The 19,593-nt window shown below is 50.2% G+C and overlaps 2 protein-coding genes across 2 annotated transcripts; both read left to right on the forward strand.

The window, feature by feature from the left end:
• The first annotated feature begins 1,365 nt into the window (after positions 1-1,365).
• Positions 1,366-2,830, forward strand: S1PR4 (sphingosine-1-phosphate receptor 4). Its single transcript, XM_030256607.4, has one exon. The coding sequence runs from the start codon at positions 1,507-1,509 to the stop codon at positions 2,710-2,712; it is 1,206 nt and encodes a 401-aa protein (XP_030112467.2). The 5' UTR covers positions 1,366-1,506; the 3' UTR covers positions 2,713-2,830.
• A 1,701-nt stretch (positions 2,831-4,531) lies between these two features.
• On the forward strand, positions 4,532-17,389 carry NCLN (nicalin). The gene is made up of 15 exons (XM_004174581.6): positions 4,532-4,789; positions 7,816-8,006; positions 8,211-8,355; positions 8,961-9,055; positions 9,284-9,364; positions 9,523-9,626; positions 9,884-9,972; positions 10,119-10,258; positions 10,594-10,772; positions 10,980-11,067; positions 11,172-11,210; positions 11,312-11,475; positions 12,069-12,122; positions 12,214-12,292; positions 13,483-17,389. Exons 1-15 carry the CDS (start codon positions 4,609-4,611, stop codon positions 13,540-13,542), a joined length of 1,689 nt encoding a protein of 562 aa, XP_004174629.2. The 5' UTR covers positions 4,532-4,608; the 3' UTR covers positions 13,543-17,389.
• The last annotated feature ends 2,204 nt before the right edge of the window (positions 17,390-19,593 follow it).

A 19,593-nucleotide genomic window follows, 5' to 3' on the forward strand; every position in this document is an offset into this window, starting at 1 on the left:
TCTGCTTTCAATGAGAACCATTCTTGCTGGCACATGGCTTCCTGCAGGAGCCTCCTTTGCATTTTCTGCGTGTCCGTGCTGCCATCCAGGCTGGGATCAATCCCTGCAGGGATGGATGGGCTCCCTGCTCGCTGCTCTTTGCTCTCAGCCTGGGGACATCTCCGTGGCTTCCTGCCAGCCTGGGGTGAGAGCACAGGTACAGCCCAGGGCACAGCTTCTGCTGAGATCCTGACTTAAAAGGTGCTCTGCTTTTCTTTTATCTCTGCCACTCTGCAGATGATTTGGGTGGGGTCCACCCTGCACTGAAATGTGGTTGATGTTGCAACTTCCCCTTTTTTCACAGTGGTGGGTAGAAGCCTCACTTATTTTGCACAAGGAGCTGTCCCCACTACCTGCACCGTGCTGGGCCTCAGACCAAGAGCTGGGGAGCACTGCTGATCCTCCCTGGGGCAGCAAGAGCCTCCCACCAGCCATGCCAGGTGAGTCCTAAGGCAAATTCCCAGCCACTGCTGGGAATGGCATGTTCCAAGGCTCTCCTGTTGAGTTTTGCAAACATAAGGAATTAGGCTAATGCTGGAAATTACCATTTCAGCCATGCTCTCGTTCCTTGGTTCTGGTCTCAGCCCCTTGTGCCCCCTCAAAGGTGAGAAGCAGCAGCTCTCTGCCTCCTTGCCTGCCTGTGGGAAGATCCTGACCCATCTTCAGCAGGTGCTTGGTGGGTTACAGGCGTAGCTGCAGTGCCAGGGCACGTGCCCAGCTTGGAGCAGGTGGTTTCCTTTGGAGTGGAGGGGCTGAGGCTCAGCTGGAGCCCCACAGTGCCAGGAGCTGCTGCACAGACAGGGATGGATGTGTCTGGATGTGTCTGAGAGAGTGGCAGGAGCTGGGCCTGGGGATCTTCCCCCTGAAGAAGGAAGAGGGATGGTCAGAGCATGGGTGGTGCACAGGGCAGCTGAGGAAGAGGCAGTGGCTCCCTGCCAGGCTCAGGGGTGGACAGAGTACCACAGCAGGCAAAGCACTTTGTGTCTCAAGCTGTCTGGGTGTTTTTACCAGCGCTTGGAGCTGTTCAGCCCAACCATGCCCCACCCATCAAGGTGTTGTCCTGTTTCACACTGCCTGCTCCAACCCAGAGAGGGCCCTGGCACGTTTCTTCATTCATGCCACACCTTCACAACCACAGCAAAGCTGAGAATAACCAGACCCTTATCAGAAATGAAGACAGCTGTTAGAAGACATGTCAATACTGTCAGTCACAACAGGAAACTTTATTAAACAACAGGAAGCCCATGCTCATGGGTGGACTTACAAAACACCTCACCCTCCTCTCCCCTCGCTCTTTCAGTGTCGCAGGGCTGGCAGGCAGGGCTCTGACTCTCACCTCCACTGAGCAGGGCTGGGTTCAGCCTCACGGCTGCTCCAGCTCTCCAACGGAGGATCTGCTCTGCCCCAAGCCCCACCTGACCCCTTCCTCCATCGAGCATCCCCTGCCTGCTGACCCAGGCTCAGAAGATGGCAGCTTCAATGCTGAGCTTGCTGGTGAATCGCTCCCTCCTCCTTCCCCTGGACTCCACTCAGCTGCTCGGCACAAAAGCCTCCTGCCTGCAGCTGGTGGCCACGAGGAACGTGAACATCATCCTGCAGCACTACAACTTCTCGGGCAAGCTGACCAACCGGCACTCCGGCGACGAGGGCATGGGGCTGGTGCGCACGGCCTTCGCCATCATCAGCTGCCTGATCATCCTGGAGAACCTGCTGGTGCTGCTGGCCGTGCTGCGCTGCCTGCGGGGCCGGCGCTGGGTCTACTCCTGCATCGCCAGCATCACCCTCAGCGACCTGCTGGCGGGCGTCGCCTACCTCTGCAACCTCCTCCTGTCGGGCAGCAAGACCTTCCAGCTGTCCCCGCAGCTCTGGTTCCTGCGGGAGGGCATCCTCTTCGTCGCCTTGGCCGCCTCCACCTTCAGCCTGCTGGTGACGGCCGTGGAGCGCTACGGTGCCATGGTGAGGCCCATCGCGGAGAACGAGGCCAGCAAGACGCTGCGGCTGCGCGGCCTCATCGTGGCCTGCTGGCTGCTGGCCCTCGTCATCGGGCTGCTCCCGCTGCTGGGCTGGAACTGCCTCTGCGACTTCCAGGCCTGCTCCGTGCTCCTGCCTCTCTACTCCAAGAACTACATCCTCTTCTCCGTGGTTATGTTCAGCATCATCCTGCTGGGCATCATCGGTTTCTACATCTCCATCTTCCACCTGGTGCAGGCCAGCTCCAAGCAAAGCAGCTCCCGGCACGGCCGCAAGCGCTCCCTGCGCTTGCTGAAGACGGTGCTGATGATCCTGGGGGCCTTCATCCTCTGCTGGAGCCCCCTCTTCGTCCTGCTGCTCTTGGACGTGTTCTGTGACACCGGAGCCTGCAGCCACCTGCACAGCCTGGACTGGACCCTGGCTCTGGCCCTGCTCAACTCGGGGGTCAATCCCGTCATTTATTCCCTGCGCAGCGTGGAGGTTCGCCGTGCCGTGGGGAGCCTGCTGTGCTGCTGCTGCCTCAGGGCCGGGCTCTGCAGGCCTGGCAGCTGCGTGGCCATCTCGGACATCAACTCTGGCTCCTCCACGGAGAGCTCCCTGCGCTACCGCGACAGCTTCCGCGGCCCCGCCACGCGGAACGCTCGGCCCAGGGCGCCTCTCTCCAGCAACTCCAGCATGATGAGCAACCTGCCCAGTCTGTGAGGGGCCACCGGGAGAACTAGAGGTGCCAGGCAGCCCCCAGGAGCTCATGGTGCTGCTCCTGGCCTGGCAGCGCTGTGGCACTGAGCAGTTGTGAACTGGGCCGGGCTCTGCAGTCCCATCAGACCGGGATGGTGCCTCCGTGTGGGTGCAGCACAGGGACAGGAGCTGCTCCTAGGCTGGGAGTGAAGGACACAAACACATTTTGGGTTTGGTGCTCTGCTGGGACAGCTGCAGTGCTCGGGTTCTGTGTGTGAGCTTTGGGTGAGCAGAGGTGCTGTAGCTGCCCACCTGAGAGTGTTTTGCACCAGGGCACACTGGCAAATAGGGTGGATTTCCCCAACCAGGCGGCCCTTCCAGACCTTTGGAATACTTTTGGACCTTCTATGATGACTTTGGAATACTTTTGGACCTTCTGTGATGAGCACAGCCACTGGGAAGGAATGCAAGCTTGATGTCCTGCCCAGCCCAAGGACAGCAGAGGGCTGCAGCCACAGCCCAGACCCTCCCTCAGGGGTGCAGAGGCTGGGCACTGAGCCAGGGCAATGCTGTGACCGTGCTCTAGTGACAGGGCTGGCACTAACACGGGCAGAAGGAGGTGCCCAGAGAGACTGGGGAGCCTGAAGACACGGCCAGCTTGTGCCTCAGATCCCTGCTCTTCTGTTCTCCCATGCAGGGAGTAATCAGAGCAGCACCCAAATGCCTCCTCTCACTGTGCCAGAAGGGCACTGAAGCACTGGGGACTCAGATAAATCCTGCTGGCCCAGCCCCTCTGCAGGAGCTGAGCGTGCAGCCCGTTTGTTTTGCAATAAATCAAGGTGATCAGAAAGCCTTGGGTTGATTTGCTTCGATTTTTTCCCTCTGGAGGCCAGGTACTGCCTGGGGGATGTTTTTGTAGTCTGGGGACAGCCAGAGCTGCCCTCCTGTTCTCGGGACAGGGGGATCACCCTGCTCAGGGGGCAGCAGGAGCCTCCTGCCTGGTCCTGTTCATCCCATCCCATGCCATCCCATGGATCCCATCCCATCCCATGGATCCCATCCTGTCCCATGGATCCCATCCCATCCTATCCCATCCCATGGATCCCAACCCATCCCATGGATCCCATCCTGTCCCATGGATCCCATCCCATCCTATCCCATCCCATGGATCCCATCCCAACCTATCCCATCCCATGAATCCTGTCCCATCCCATCCCATGGATCCCATCCCATCCCATCCCATGGATCCCATCCCATCCCATCCCATGGATCCCATGCCATGGATCCTGTCCCATCCTATCCTGTCCCATGGATCCCATCCCATGAATCCCATGCCATGCCATGCCATGGATTTTGTCCCATCCCATCCCATGGATCCCATCCCATCCCATCCCATGGATCCCATCCCATCCCATCCCATGGATCCCATGCCATGGATCCTGTCCCATCCTATCCTGTCCCATGGATCCCATCCCATGAATCCCATGCCATGCCATGCCATGGATTTTGTCCCATCCCATCCCATGGATCCCATCCCATGGATTCCATTATCCTATCCCATCCCATTTTCCCATTACCCCATCCCATCCAATGGATCCCGTCCCATGGATGTTGTCCCATCCCATCCCATGGATTCCATTATCCCATCCCATTCTATGGATCCCATCCTATAGATCCCATTATCCCGTTATCCCATTAGTTATCCCATTATCCCATCCGCTGGGGGGCGCTCGGGAGCACAGCCCGCGCACAGCGCGCCCCCTGCAGGCCAAGGCGGGGCGGTACCGCGGCCATCACTCTCCGCCGCGACTACAACTCCCAGCGGCCCTGGCGGCGGCGGGCGAACTACGGGTCCCGGCGTGCGGCGCGGGGCGCGCCGTGCGTGCCGAGCAGGCCGCGGTGCGGGCCGGGGCCGCGGCGATGCTGGAGGAGGCGGGCGAGGTGCTGGAGTCGGTGCTGAAGGCCTCGTGCCTCCCGCTCAGCGTCCTGCTCTTCGTGCCCGCCGTGCTGCTGCTCCTGGGGCCGCCGCCCGCCGCCGAGGCGGCGCACGAGTTCACGGTGTACCGCATGCAGCAGTACGAGCTGGGCGGGCAGCCCTACGGTGAGGGACGGCGCGGCCCGGCCGGGCTGGGCGCCGCCGGCAGCGGCTCCTGCGGGTGGTGCGGCCGTGGGAAGGGAGCCCCGAGGCCGGGGAGCAGCCCAGGGCAGCCCCCACGGAGAGAGGCCGTGGGTGGGCGCGGGGGGCTCGGGGGGCGGCAGCAGCCGGGCCCGGGACCAGGCCCAGCCGCAGGACGGTCCCACCGGCTGGGTCACTGCCCGGGCTCAGCACCAGCAGGAGAGGGGCTGGGAGCGCCATCGTGGTGACTACAGGTAGCCAAGGAGCCCTGTCTGTGGGCTGAGGGCTCTGTTTTGGGGGTCCAGCTGCGTCCCTCCTGTATTCTGCTAAGCTCGGTTGTGAGCTCAGTTTTGTCCTTTTGCCTTTGACTCCTTTATTGATTCTTCTTCGCTCTTCATCTTCTTCATCCTCAGCTCTGTGTTGCTCCAGTGGGTCCATTTCAGAGCCTGTCCTCGCCCTGTGTTACAGCTGACCTTTACTTCCTCCGTTCTCTCCCTTGCAGCCTGCTGATTGTGCAACACCTTTCTTCGGGTCAGAGACACACCCTGTTCTGCGAGTCCTTGAGGTGCTGCAGCCCTCAGCCTCCTCCCCCGTGTGCCCACAAACCCAGAGTCAAGGCTTGTTTCTGGGTCTTCTGTAGAGATTTTATTCCAGGCCAGGGCATGTGCTGTGTCTGTGAGTGACTCTTCCTGTAGAGTTAGCAATGAACAGCCTCACGTTTAATTTGTGCTGTCCATGAGACACCAGCCCTCATTCTTTCAGATCTTAATAAGTTCCAGTATATAAGTTATGAAATGCAGCTGTGCCCGTGTACTTCTTAAACACTTCAGGCTTCTGCTGGCTTCTAAATAAATTAAATTATTTCTGGGTTCTTCCATCACAGTTTCTCAGAACGTGTCCACATCTTGAGGGCTCTCCTGCTGACAGCCTCGGGAGCTCCCAGGCAGGCTCTGCATGGGGGTAGGACTCTCTGTCTTTCCTCCCTCCCTTCCTTGGGAGCTGTTTGTTGACAGGCTTAGCAGGGATGTGATTTGTCTTTGCTTGCCTGAGTGTCCCCTCTACCCAAGTGCTCACAATTTTGTCACCTCTTGAAATCCAGGTGTTATTTTTTTTTTAAGATACTTTCAATTAACTTTTTCTGCTGTTTCTTTTCCTGGAGTCTTTTAGCTCGTTGGGCTGTGTGTCTCCTTTGTTCCTTCCTGCTCCCTTTGGGTAGCTGCTCTTCCTGTTCCCTGTGTGTTTTGAGATGTCCTTCAGGATAAAAGCTGTATTTCAGAGCAGTCTGAGTTGGAAGGGACCCACAAGAAGCACCGAGTCCAACTCTCAAAGGGAATGACCAAACCCATAACCTTGGTGTTATTAGCACCAAGCTCTGACCAACTGAGTTGATTTGTGGTTTCAGATTCTCATATTCTTTTCCAAAAATACCAAGTAACAGGTTGCTGCTCAGCCTCTTCTTGCAGAGGGAAGATTTTTTTTTTGTCAGCATCACTTACAGAGCAATTTAAGAACAAGCTTGGACTTCCTCTAATACTGATAGAATGAGAATTCTTTAGTTTGCAAATGAGTGGTTATTAACCAGCTCTTTGTAGAGAAACTGCAGAAAATCAACCTGTCAGGAAAATACTGTTGTGTCTGCTCTGCTTAGATGTCAGAGAGAGCAGAACCTCAGGTGCACACATTGCTGTGTTTACACATCATTCGTTTGGAAATGGTGGGGGGGATTATCCTCATTTTGAGTTGTTTTTCTCTGGTTGGAGTGGGGGTGCTGTTAATGTTTGTTTGTGTAGTGTCAGAGGTCTGTGGGGAGAATTCACATTGTGCCTGGCCTCTGTTTCTGGGGGTGTGGCCCTCACTGATACTGTGCAGGGGAAATGCAGATTTTTCTTGTTTAGGTGTTTCTGTGACCTTTGACAAGACCAAACTAATGTTAGAGTTAAGCTAAGCCAGGTTTAAATCTAGTTCTTAGCAATGCTCCTGTTTGACAGAGGCCACCTTGTCTGTCCCTGTGTGGGGACCCAGAAGGATGAGCCCTCCAGTGGAGGTGCCAGAGTTATAGAAGAAGAAATTGAATTGTAAACTGTAAGGTGGATTTGTAAGCTCCTCTCTATTTGCACAAGATGTCCTTTTGACCCTCCCTTGCCAGGAGCTTCTGGCAAGCCTGCTGTGCTCCCAGGGGATTGCATTTCCACGTGGGGGATTTGATCTGCTGGAACTGAGAGAAGGAGAGGGCGATCCCTCAGGAGCAGCCTGCTCCTCTGGAGCTCTGCCAGCTACAGAACCTTCCTTGGGGCTGAGTGGGAGCAGCCCTTGGGGTGACTTGGGGCAGTCTGGTGTCCTTGGGGTGACTTGGGGCAGTCTGGTGTCCTTGGGGTGACTTGGGGCAGTGTAGTGGCTTTGGGGTGACATGGGGCAGTGTGGTGTCCTTTCATCAGGGGCTTCTGCACAGCTTGATCCTCCAGCTGGGAGAGGCTCTGGAGAGGCCAGGCTGTGTCCAGGTGTGTTGGTAATTAGGTGCAGGTGAGCAGACAGGTAGCCTGTGTGTCGTGTTGAGGAGGAAGACTGGGTGGTGAGGCTGTGGGGTGTGGAACAAGGGAGAAGGTGGAAGGTGAGGCTGGCAGGTGAAGTTGTGGGGTGTGGAAGAAGGGGTGGTCTGGCAGGAGGAAGGCTGGAAGGTGAGGCTGTGGAACAATGGGGGTCTGGGAGGATGTAGGCTGTGGGGTGAGGCTGTGGGGTGTGGAACAAGGGGTGTTTGGCAGGAGGAAAGCTGGAAGATGAGGCTGTGGGGTGTGGAACAAGGCAGGTCTGGCAGGATGTGGCTGCACAGGAAAACCCACAGACCTCTGCTCCTTCTCGGACGAGGACAAAGAGGCGAACTCTGCTTTCTGCACCTTCTGGCCACTCTGCAGCCCATCAGACTGTCCCCAGGAGTGTTCTGAGCAGGAGGCAGGCTGGAACAAGGGGAATAGGGTGCAGTGCCTTAGCAGCCCTCTCGCTTTCCCTGCTGGCAGGCACCAGGAGCGCCGTGCTGAACACGGAGGCGCGCACCGTGGAAGCGGATGTGCTGAGCCGCCGCTGTGTCATGATGAGGCTGGTGGACTTCTCCTACGAGCAGTACCAGAAGGCTCTGCGCCAGTCAGCCGGGGCTGTGGTGATCATCCTGCCACGATCCATCTCCTCTGTCCCCCAGGATGTCGTGCGGGTAAACAGAAAAGTTTTCTTTCCCTTCCCGTGGGAGGTGTACTGGAGAAAAGCTTGGTTGCTGCAGGGCTGGAAGATTCTGTTGTAACACAACAACAAATCGTATTCTAATTTTAAAACTTCTTTTTGCTTTGGTTGTTGATTCTTTTCTTGACACTTCTCATGTTTAGCAGATGCTAAGTTTGTGTCTCACTTAAATCTTCAGCAATTCATGGAGATAGAGCCAGAAATGCTTGCTATGGAAACCATTGTGCCAGTCTACTTTGCAGTGGAAGATGAGGAGCTGCTGTCTATCTATGAACAAACACGGGCTGCTTCTGCATCACAGGGTTCTGCCTCAGCTGCAGAAGGTGAGTTCAAACAAGGAGGAAAAAGTTTTGAGGAAGACAGGCCTGTTCCCACCTCTGGGAGGAGTCTGCAGTGTCATCTGCACCATGAACAAGTTCTGTCGCCTTTGTGTTTATTCTGTCATTGTCAAAGTGTTTAGAGATTCACTGGAAGAAAAGCACAGTGTAAGAAAGCATTACTTGACTATATTTGGACATAAAATTGCAGGAAGTTCTCAGCTTCACACTGTTTCAAGTAAGGTAGAAATCAAAACTAGGTTAAAGCAACATTGAAAATGTTAAGTGATGATGGTGTCTTGGTAGAAGCTGAGGCTTTTTGTCTGGCCACAAGTCAGTGTGATGCTTCCATGTAAATAATATGACTGTCTTATTGACCTGCTGCTTATGACTAATTTTAGTACTGCTGGGGAAAAGTTTTTGACAAAATACTGGGATTTTAGGACAGAATGAAGAAGCACCAATATTCTGTGTCATTGCATAAACGCCAGTGACAAGTGAGAGGGCTTAAATGGTTTAAAGCTGGTCTCTCCAAAGCTCAGCAGGAGAAAGGAAGGGATGAAGCTTCCCCAGGTGTACATTGTGGGTTTTTTTTGGTTTTTTTGTTTCAGTTCTGCTGCACACAGCAACTGCCAATGGCTTCCAGATGGTGACCAGTGGGGCTCAAAGCAAAGCTATCAATGACTGGCTCATCCCCAGTGTGGAGGTGAGTTGTGTATGGATTCAAGCTGGCAACGTTGATGAGGTGACTTATTTTATTGGGACTTTATCAGACATTTGGTCTGACAGGGCAAGTCAGGGGAGTCTCAGCCAAGTATCTGAAGTCCTCACAACTGAGGCCACAGCAGACTCAGCAGGAATGCAGAAGTCAGGCTGTCCTTGTACAGGCACACAAGAGGTGATGGGGAGTGACACTGCTCTCTTTTCTCTTCAGGGAAGGCTGACAGGGCTGGGTGGAGAAGACCTGCCCACCGTTGTGATAGTTGCCCACTATGATTCCTTTGGAGTGGCTCCAGTGAGTATTCTTTTTCCTGCAGCTCTCTGTTCCTGTCCTTTTTGCCTCTGCCCATGTGTTACAAGGAGAGCACAGTGCTGTGCTGTCCTGCAGCTGTTCTGGTAGCTGAGGGTCAGTGTAGGTTTGTCACCTTGTGTCTGTCCCCTCTCCTGCTGCAGTGGCTGTCCCATGGGGCTGACTCCAATGGCAGTGGGATCTCAGTGCTGCTGGAGCTGGCCAGGCTGTTCTCTCGGCTCTACACCTACAGAAGGACCCATGCTGGGTGAGGAACTGCTCTTTGGGGTTTAGATGTGTGTAGCTGACGTGGAGGGGATGATGTGGGAAGCAGATTCCATCCTCAAGCACTGAGGGCTCCCCACTTTTAATTTGTCCTGCCATTACCTGAGAATGTGGCATGTGGGAAGTGTTAATGGACAGTTTGCCTTGGATGTCAGGTGCAAGTGGTTGTGATTTCACCACACCTCCAAGGCTGAGTGCAGGAATTCTTGCTAACCCTTTTCTGGCTTCTTTGATGTGCAGGTATAACTTGCTGTTCTTTGCATCTGGAGGTGGCAAGTTTAATTATCAAGGAACTAAGCGGTGGCTGGAGGATAATTTGGACCACACTGGTGAGTAAAGGGTTGGTTGTCTTAAATGTTTATAATTAATTGTCAGCTCTCCTGTGAGAATCTTCTTGTGTGAGCCTTGCTTTTTTAGTGGGGTAGAAATCCCAGCACAAAACACGGCAATAAAGGTTTGGATTTTTCTGTTCCAGATTCCAGCCTGCTGCAGGACAATGTAGCATTTGTTCTCTGCCTTGACACTCTGGGCAGAGGCAATAGCCTTCATCTTCATGTCTCAAAGCCTCCCAAGGAGGGCACCTTGCAGCATGCATTTCTGAGAGAACTGGAGACGGTAAGGAAAAGCATTTTAGGTTCATGGGAACTTGGGACTTACTATACAGCTTTTCATGAGAGGAAGGAAGATGTGAAGGAAGGGTGTGCTATTGAAATAATTCATGTATTGTTTAGAATCACTTGAAGTGCAGAGAAATCCTCATGCCACAGTCCCAAGTGAAACCCTGTACAGATGTTAAAACAGCTCTTTTTGACCTGAAAATCAGCTTTAATAATGTCAGTACCTGCACCTTATGTTCTGGAACACACAGAAGTGGGTGTAGGCAGACAGGGCAGTGCAGGGTGGCACTCTGCAGCGGGCAGCACCCCTGAATGACTTGCCCTTGCCCTCAGGTTGTTGCCAGCCAGTTCCCAGAGGTGAAGTTTTCCATGGTGCACAAGAAGATCAACCTGGCAGAGGACATGCTGGCGTGGGAGCACGAGCGCTTCGCCATCCGGCGCCTGCCGGCCTTCACCATCTCACACCTGGAGAGCCACCGGGACAGCCTCCGCAACAGCATCATGGACAGGAGGTGAGGGGCCCTGGGCAGGCAGGGCTGGCCTTGAAATCCAGCCCACAAACCCACACTGGCCTCACAAGGGCTTGTGCTGTTCTGATGGTCAGGGCACAGGTGACAAACACTGGGAGTTGGGCTCTGGATTCAGACTCAGTGAAAAAAGGTTGATTCTGGATGAAGCTGATACCATTGGCAAGTCCATGATCCCCTCTTTTGCTTTAGGGCACGAATAGACACTAAAGCACTGACCAGGAATACTCAGATCATTGCTGAGGCTTTGACAAGGGTCATCTACAATCTAACAGAAAAGGTAAGAGGTGCCCACTGTGCAGTGCTGGCCAGACTTGTCCTGCCCAGCCAAGCTCAAAAATAACCTGGGTTGTTTTTTTTTTTATTTTCCATTTTCCCTTGCAGGGAGCACCTGCAGATATGCAGATCTTCACAGATCAGATGGTAAGAAGAGTGCATTATTTTTGTAACCTGTGGAACCTAAAGTCTGGGAGAGAGCTCTGGTGTGGGGTTGACTCCCTTTCTCTGGTGGTATTTTTCTGCAGCAAATCCAGCAGGAGCAACTGGAGTCAGTGATGGACTGGCTGAGCAGTCAGCCCAGAGCTGCCCAGCTGATTGATAAAGACAGCACCTTCCTCAACACCTTAGAATATTACATGGGACGATACCTGAAGGATGTCAAGCAGCATCACGTGAAGGCAGACAAACGGTAAGAAAAGACATCAAAGAACCAGACAGGGCATCCAAACTGGCCTCCCCACGGACAGAATTTTGTCTCATAGCTGCAGCTTTCCTGGTTTATTGATATGCAGCTTTGTTCTTTTCTGCTGTCCCATCAGTTTTGGTTCATGCTTGGTGTTCTCCCAGAGAAAGCTGCTCATGTTTCCTCACAGCACAGGAACAAGGCCCAGCAGCTCCCTCTGTCTGAAAAGCTTGCTTTTAAACTGTTTTTGTTCCACTGTTCCCACTCTGAGAGCAGGAGAAGACTAAGTTTTGGTTAATTACGAAAAGGCAGCTTCCATCCTGTTAAACCTGCTCGGGCTGAAGCTGTTTTAGTGAACAGAGGGAGGAATCTTTCATGTTCAGCCTCTTTGGAGACAGCTGAACACAGCATGAGTTCTGAATTGTGTCCTTGGGCTTCTGATAGTAGGAGAAGAAAGTCCTGATGACTAAAATCAGCTCAAAACCAATGTGAGAGGTGGTCAGGTTTGCCTGGTTGGGTGAACTTGAGAACAGCTCTGGGCTCTCCTGACTGCAGGGTCAAGGAGTGCAGCAGAATCTGAAAAATTTCTCCTTTGACAGGGACCCCGAGTTTGTTTTCTATGACCAGCTGAAGCAGGTGATGAATGCATACAGGTATGGAATTCCCTTGGGCATGCTGGGCTGTTGTCTCAGCCCCTGGCAGGAACTGCTGTAGCAATTTCATGTGCACTTTTCCTTATTCCAGGGTCAAGCCAGCAATCTTTGACCTGCTCCTGGCTGTCTGTATTGCAGCCTACCTTGGTGTTGCCTATGTTGCAGTGCAGGTAAGAGACACAGATGTATTATTTTCCTTATAAAACAAGTTAAATACAGGAATTCACCTAGTGCCAGCACTAAAGCTGGAATAATAATGCTACTTATCTGTGCTGTAGGCAGTCTCTTGCCATTCTAATGCAAACCTATTTTTAAGAGCTGTTTCTTGTATTCAAGGACATACTTAACTCACTTTCTAACCTATTTTGGCTCCAAACCGAAACTTTACAACAAATTTTAGTTACCTTGGTAATTAAAAGTTAGTAGCTTGTACTATTAGGAAATATCTGAACTTGGGATACAGCTTAGAAATGCATCTTCAGAATTTTGCTTTCTTTTTTCAATGAAACCAGAAATAATCCTGTGTCCATACCTCTGGAAATGTGATACTCTGCACCTTGGCCAGCCAAATTAAATGTAACGTTTTTGTGTCAGTGTTAACCAAGACAGAGCAAGGCTTTGTTCCTGCCTGGGTTCATGAAGGACATGAATGAAAGGGAAGCTTTTTAGGTCACTAAATTTTAATCACTTTGTGTCTGTTATTTATTTAGGGAAACTACAAGCATTTAAAATGTGTAAGAATATAAACAAGAAGAAAAACGTACTTTGATCTCTATTAGCAATCTTCATTAGTTCTGTTACTTGAATTTGAAATTACTTGAAGCCTGGATCTTGTTACATCTGTCAAATATCAAATCAAAATACAATCAACCCCAGCAAAATCAAAAGAGGAATTAAGTGAATTTCTAAGTCACTGGGGAAATGGTGAAAGAGAGGATCCAGTTAAAGAATTGTGAATTGCTGGGAATCTCTGTGTTTTCCTGGTTCATTTTTACCTTCCTGAAACTGCTGGCAGCAGTGTTTCTATAGAGACCAGGAACCTGCATGTGTTGAAATCTGAAGCTTTCTCCTCGCCTTCAGAAGGAACAGAATTGCATTAAAAATAAAAATTAAAAAAATCTTTAACACATCTTCACAGTGAGGTGATACAGACCTGCACAAACACTTCTGTAAGCCATCATTTTCTGTATAACTTGGCTTCCTTGTCATAATTCCTGATCCATCACGTCCCACTCCATCTTCAGGATGAGTGGTTGATGCAAACAAGGCACTGCATTTACACACTGGTATTGTTCTAAGCCTTCTGCTAAGCTGTGTGTTTAGAACTGTCATGGTTACTTTTTTCCCCTTCTGTTTCCAGCACTTTGGTCTCCTTTACAAGATGATACAGAGATTATCCCTTAAAACCAAGCAGCAGTGAAGCACCAAGTCCCCCACCCAGCAGCACTGAGCCATCGGTGAGCCCATTGGGAACCTTCTGCCTTCCACTGAACCCTGCTGTTCCTTTTCCTTTGTCTCCTCTCTGCTACTGTATAGAGGGGAGGAAGGCATAAAGAAAATGAAATTTTAACTCACCTTCTTCCCTGACTTGCACCATGTCTGATTTTTCCTTTGCATTTTGGTGAGGGAGAGGCTGAGAGACTTCAGCAATTCCTGCAGTCTGATTTTGGGCAGCTTCTCTGAGTGTCACACAAAGTCCAGCACCTTCACGGACACTGTCACACAGCCAGCCTGGAAACTGGAACTACTGCCTCACGTGGTATCTCTGCCCAGCAAACAAGGACTTGGAGCTGTTGTTTAAAAGAAAAAAAAAAAAAAAAAAAAAAAAAAAGTGCACATGCAAATTAAAGAGAATGCAATTAGCATGTTTCCTTATGGCACCTCTTCCTTGAGTTCACTGCCTGGCTTTAGGAAGTTGTGCTGAGCAAGCAGTGTCTGCAGCAAGCACCTTCTTGCTTTTTGTTCAAACTCACCCCCTCTTAGGAAGTGCACTGTGATTTTGACTGTTATTACCAGGATGAGGAAAGATTAAGATGGGTTTCTTGCCAGGGACAGGTTCTATCCTGTCTCTCTTGGAGGATGCATTTTGCTGTGTGCTTGATTTCTCTGGAGGTTTTTGGGCTTTGAACAGTTCACAGCTGCCACCACTCTGTGCTAAACTCTTGCTTGATTTTTGAGGGGTGTTCCATAGTCCAGCAGCTGCAGGATCATGTTCTGTCCTGTTCCATGTACTTACATGAGCTGGTTTGTTGATAATGAGAGCAAGAACAGCTCAGACCTGGAAAATTTATTGAAATACTACAAGCCCTAGGCTAGTTGTAGGTCTAGGAGATAGCCCTGAGCACTGTCCTGCCACCCAGCAAGTTTTGAGTCCTTTTCTGTAACCTCTTATGTGTGCATGAGATAGCTTCACATGCCACAGTGACACTTTTTTTTTTTTTAATTTAAGCTACTACTTGTAATTAAAGCAGCATATCTCACAGAGGCTGAAATTTTTGAATTGAGGTGGATCTTTCTTCTTGTGTATGCAAGGAAAATTCCAGCTGTGGATTCCTGTCTGCACACACCTGCTGTGCACATGCTTGTTAGAAAAGGGGTTGTTTGGCCAGTCACTGTCTTTTGGATGGGCACCAAAGCACTGATTTCCATCCTCCTGTGTTTATTTTACTGTAATCTCCTTCATGGAGTACCCTTATCCCATGATGTGTCTTTTCTGCTACTTTAAATATATAGCAACCTGTTCTTTAGAGGGTTTTGTCTTTTCCAGGAAAGCCTGCTGGTGTTAGTGGCTCACCATGGTGCCAGCATGGTGCCAAGCACTCCAGAACTATCAGCCACACTGGGAAATTTGCCTTTTCCTCATCTTTTGAGTGCTCATTTGAAATGTGTCTCTCTGCATGCGTGAAGTGCTCATGGCACTCCTCTGCCAAATGAATTTATAATGACTTCAGAAGTTGCTGGAGTGGCTGAAAGGCAAGCCTTAATTGTTTTCCACTGGTTTTTATGCTCTGCCCATAGAGACTGCATCTTCTGTGCCCTGGGGAGCTGCATGCCCTGGGCTGGGTAGGTTTAGAACATGCATGGCACAGTGGCTCTCTGAAGAACTTTATAGGCTCTGAATATCTGAGAGCAGTTTGAGTCCTCCAGCTGCAGCATCCATTTTTGGTGTCTTACACTTAAGGAGGTGGTGTTCCCTCCAGTCTAATAGATTATTTTACCAGTCTTAATGATTGCTTTGCTGAGAAAAATAATATTAGCAATGCTGCTGCAGCTGGAGTTGATGGTGTAAAATTTGCCAGTAGTGAGTGGGCAAGAGCGAACAGAGCAGACCTGGAGCTTGTTCATTGCTGTGGAAACTGTCAGTCTTCCAGATGAGAAGCTCAAAGTTGAGAGTCAAAAACTTCCACCCAGTCTGTTTGCAGAGGCTGTAGCACAAAGAAAACACCTTAGCTCTGTGTGGTCTCAGCAGTGAACTGTTAACACTCCTGATGCAGTGCCAGAAGCCAGTGGAAACAACTTTAAAAAAAAGATGGATAAGATTAATGAGGAGAGTTCATAAACCTGAGGGGCAGTTGGGATGGTACATTGCTCTCTCCCACACAATGTTAGTTTGTCCTGTAATCCTTTTGTGTCTCTCTCTCTGGCTGCCATAAAAAGTAGTTTTTACAAAATATAAAAGAGGTTTTGCTTTTGATCAAAGTGCACGTGCACTGAAACATAAATGCTCAAATCTGAGATAGTCAAATCCCGACTTCCTCATAGCTGGAGCAGAGTGCCCATCCTGGGATTGAGTTTAGTTCCCACATTGTTGTTTCCTTGGGTAAGTCAACAGAGAAGCTTGCAAAGAGCCCCTGGAGCTGATCTGCACTGCAGCATAACTGATCAATTCAGTCACCAACACAAAAGCAGAAATCCAGCAGGTGTTGTGATTAAAAATAAAGGTTCTCCACAATGTTGCAGAAGACCTCTGTATAGCTGATTCTTGTTGCCCTTATTTTTATCTATCCTCTTTTTTTGAGGAGTTTGCCTGGCTTGTAGGGAAGAGCATGAAAAGCATTATATCCACATACACACAAGTGGCTAGCAGTTGATACTCCTAGCCAGAAATCCATTTTCTTTGCTATTTATCTGACTTCACCTGTTGTGCTGGTGCTGTCAGAGTCTGCAGCTCACAAAAAAAAAATGGTTTTCCAGCAGGGTTTAACTGAAGCTGTTAATTCCTTCTGTCCCCTTTCACCTGCGTGGGCACTATTGGAAATTGTTTGGGGGTAATTTGGATTATTGTAGTTCATCTCTCAAATGAGAGGGGTTGGTTTATTGTTGGGAGAGAAGTAATGCTGTGCAATATGAACTCCATTCTTCTACTGAGTGCAGAGAAAATCCTGCAAGCCAGAATGGAATTAGGTCTCCCACTATCTGTGGCTGAAAGTCACCACAGTCTATTTAGACATTCAAAACCACAGCTGTACCCAAAATTGCTGTGGGGCTTGGTTTTGAGGGTGTTTTATTTGTTTTAAATCTCATGCTCTTACACTGTTCATGGCCCAAGCCCAAATCCCAGGCTGCTCCTGCACCCCGTGTTTAAGCTGGGTTTTACATTTCATTTGGTCTTGACTCACCAATCTGAAATGCTGGGGCTGCTCTTGGATGTCTCAGAAAATTGGGCCTCTGGGTACTTGAGTGTGGACTCCTGCTTGCTCACTTTAATCTGTTTAGTTTCCATTTGTAGTTACTGCATAGCAACTCCAAGGTTATAATCTGGAATATTTGCAGCTCAGGAAAATGATTTGATTTATCTAGCAATGTTAACTCAATTATTTATCTCCTGTGTGCCCTGAAGAACAAATGTATATTGAGGTGAATATTTAAAAGCTAATAGAAAATTCAATGCAGTTGATTTACATATTTTAGGACTGTAAATGTAATAATATTTAAGTATTTTAACTTTGGGTTTTTTTAATTTGTTTGTCCCTTTTTCCCTTGGAAAATAAACCAAGTGAATAGGCTTGATGGATAGATTTGTCAGAGAACTATTTGCTCACAAAAATGGAATCTCCTTGCATTATTTGGAGGAATAGACGCCTCTACAAAATGGGAGAAAAATCTATGTATTTAAAAGCTTCATCCTGTCTAGTCAAAAGTAAAATAGTATGACAGAAAACATTTACACACTCCAAGCATGATTCCAGAACCTTGAGGTGAACAAATTCCTGTTTACTCTGAAGATTTGTGCTCATGTGAAGCAATTAAAGATTCTATGCAAAACAGCTTTGGTACTGTGAAAAACTGGTTACCTCAGCAGCCAGCACTGCGTGCTCATGGAGATTGTTGTGCCTCTCTCTTTACCCAATGCCTATTTGAACACTATTTATTCCAATTACAAGCATTGCAAGAGATCTGTTCCCTGAGCATGAGTTTGTCAGAGTCGTGGTCAGAGGTGTGGAGTGGCAGGAGGGGAGAGCTGGATGTGCACTCACCCTGATGCTGAGTGTCCCAGGGGTTCTCCTTGTGAAACCCTCCCAGAACCAGCGGGTGTGGGGCTGAGCGGTGTCCCTGCGGTGCATGGGGCTGTGACACTGTCACACGGGGCTGTGAGCAGATCCCAAAGCCACAGGAGCATCTCCCAGTGTCCTGGGGACCGCTCTGGAGGGTGTATCCCAGCTCTGGAAATGTATCATCATTATTCTCTCTACCCTGGTGTCTCCTCTGCTTGTCACAGTGCATTTCTGGGGCTGGGCTGCCCAAAATCACAGCCCTCAGGCACAGGCGGGGCATGGCCAGAACGGTGGCCCTGGGATGCCAAGCAGAGCCCTGTTCCTGGGCAGGTGAGGCCTCAGCATCCCCGTTCTGTCCTTTCCAGGGCTTCTCTTCCTTCTCTGCTTCCCTGGCAGTGGGGACACATGGCTGCCTGTCCGTGGGTCTCTGAGGCTGCTGCTGGGGATGCTGAGGTGCCAGGAGGATGCTGAGGTCCTGGCTCCTCAGACCAGGCTGTTCAAAGTTGTGACATGTCTTTCTAGAAAAGAAAGACGTATCTTCTAAGTCAGAGAAAAGGTTGAAAATGAAGGAAGGTGACAGAAGAGCTACTGGGACAAGGCAGTAAAGAGGATGGTGTATTCCAGCGATGGAGAGCAAAAACTCTAGAAATGTATCGTCATTGTTCTCTCTACACAGGTGTCCCCTCTACCTCCTCTGCGTGTAACAGTGCATTTTTGGAGCTGGGATGCCCACTGTCCCATCACAGCCCTCTGGCAGACAGAGCAAAACCCTACAGGCTGAGGGGCAGCTCATTGCAGGGCTGGGTTTAACACAGGCTCTGTCGTGTTGTTATCACAGAATCCCAGATTAACTAGGCTGGAAAAGACCTTTGAGATCACCGAGTCCAAGCTATAATCATGTCAGTGCCTTGCTTTGAAGGGAAGGTCACTGTGGACAGCAGGGAGCTCTTTGCTGACAGGAAGGGTGGTGTGAAAGCAGAGAGGAAGAAGGTCCAGCTGCCTTCCCTGGATGGAGGCTGGGGCTGTGGCAGCCACCCACTCCAGCCTAGCCTGGCTCTTGGTGCAGGGAGACCTCTGCTTGCCACACTGTGGGACTGGCAATTTGTACTCGTGAAAGGCGATTAAAATTTTGTATTCTGAGATGGTGCTTCTGTGGTAGCACTGACTCGATCTTAATAGGGGTGCTGAAGTGCTGCTACTGACTTGCATTTGCTTGGCCATCTTTGAGTCAGATGGTTTGTACTCCTCATGCTGGCATCCTCTCTGTTTCCTCCACGTGCCATTCTGGTTTTTTTCAGTGAAGGTATTATTCTACTTTAGCAACTGGTTTATCTGTAGAGATTAAAAGGATTATTAAAAGGAGAGGCAGAAAAACAACTCTCAGTTCCAGCACCCTTCTCTGTAGGTTGCTGTTGTTGTTTCCCTTTTAGGAGAGTGCTCTGTGGTGGTTTTTTCTCATGGTGTGTTCCCAAATACTCCTGCTCTAGAGAAGCAGTCAGGCAGCAGTCTACTCCAGGTCATGGGAAGGGCACACTAGAATGAATCATTCAAAGGAACTGGTAATTAGGAGGCCTGTTAAATAGAGGGGAAGTTAAAGAATATCCCTTTCCCTGTGGCAGAGAAAAATGACAAACTACGGAAAGACTGGAGAGAGGATATTTTATGCTCGAGCTCTAAATGGATCCCACTCTGCAATCAGCTGCAGCAAGCACAGCCTTCCTCAGCAAGGCTTTTCCAGACCTTACAACAGCTTGCGTCTTCCATCTATTTTTGGTTTTTCTCTTGCCCTGGTTTCCATAGTATCTGAATGCTTCATGCTCTTAAATATATCTGACACTTGCAGCACCTTGGTGAAGTAGGAGGTACAAAGGGCCTTGCTCTCTGGAGCTGCTGGAGCTGGAACAGCCTGGGGATGTGTGGAAGATGTGGGGTGGAGTCCTGAGTGGAAAATATGCTTTTCTAGAGGCCGGATTTGT

Source organism: Taeniopygia guttata, chromosome 28 (assembly GCF_048771995.1).
Source record: "Taeniopygia guttata chromosome 28, bTaeGut7.mat, whole genome shotgun sequence".
NCBI lineage: Eukaryota > Metazoa > Chordata > Aves > Passeriformes > Estrildidae > Taeniopygia > Taeniopygia guttata.

Coding starts and splice junctions, on each gene's coding strand:
- NCLN (XM_004174581.6), top strand. CDS start 4,609: ATGCTGGAGGAGGCGGGCGAGGTGCTGGAGTCGGTGCTGAAGGCCTCG. Junction 8,356..8,960: donor TTCTGCCTCAGCTGCAGAAG/GTGAGTTCAAAC, acceptor TTTTTGTTTCAG/TTCTGCTGCACACAGCAACT. Junction 11,476..12,068: donor CACGTGAAGGCAGACAAACG/GTAAGAAAAGAC, acceptor CTCCTTTGACAG/GGACCCCGAGTTTGTTTTCT.
- S1PR4 (XM_030256607.4), top strand. CDS start 1,507: ATGGCAGCTTCAATGCTGAGCTTGCTGGTGAATCGCTCCCTCCTCCTT.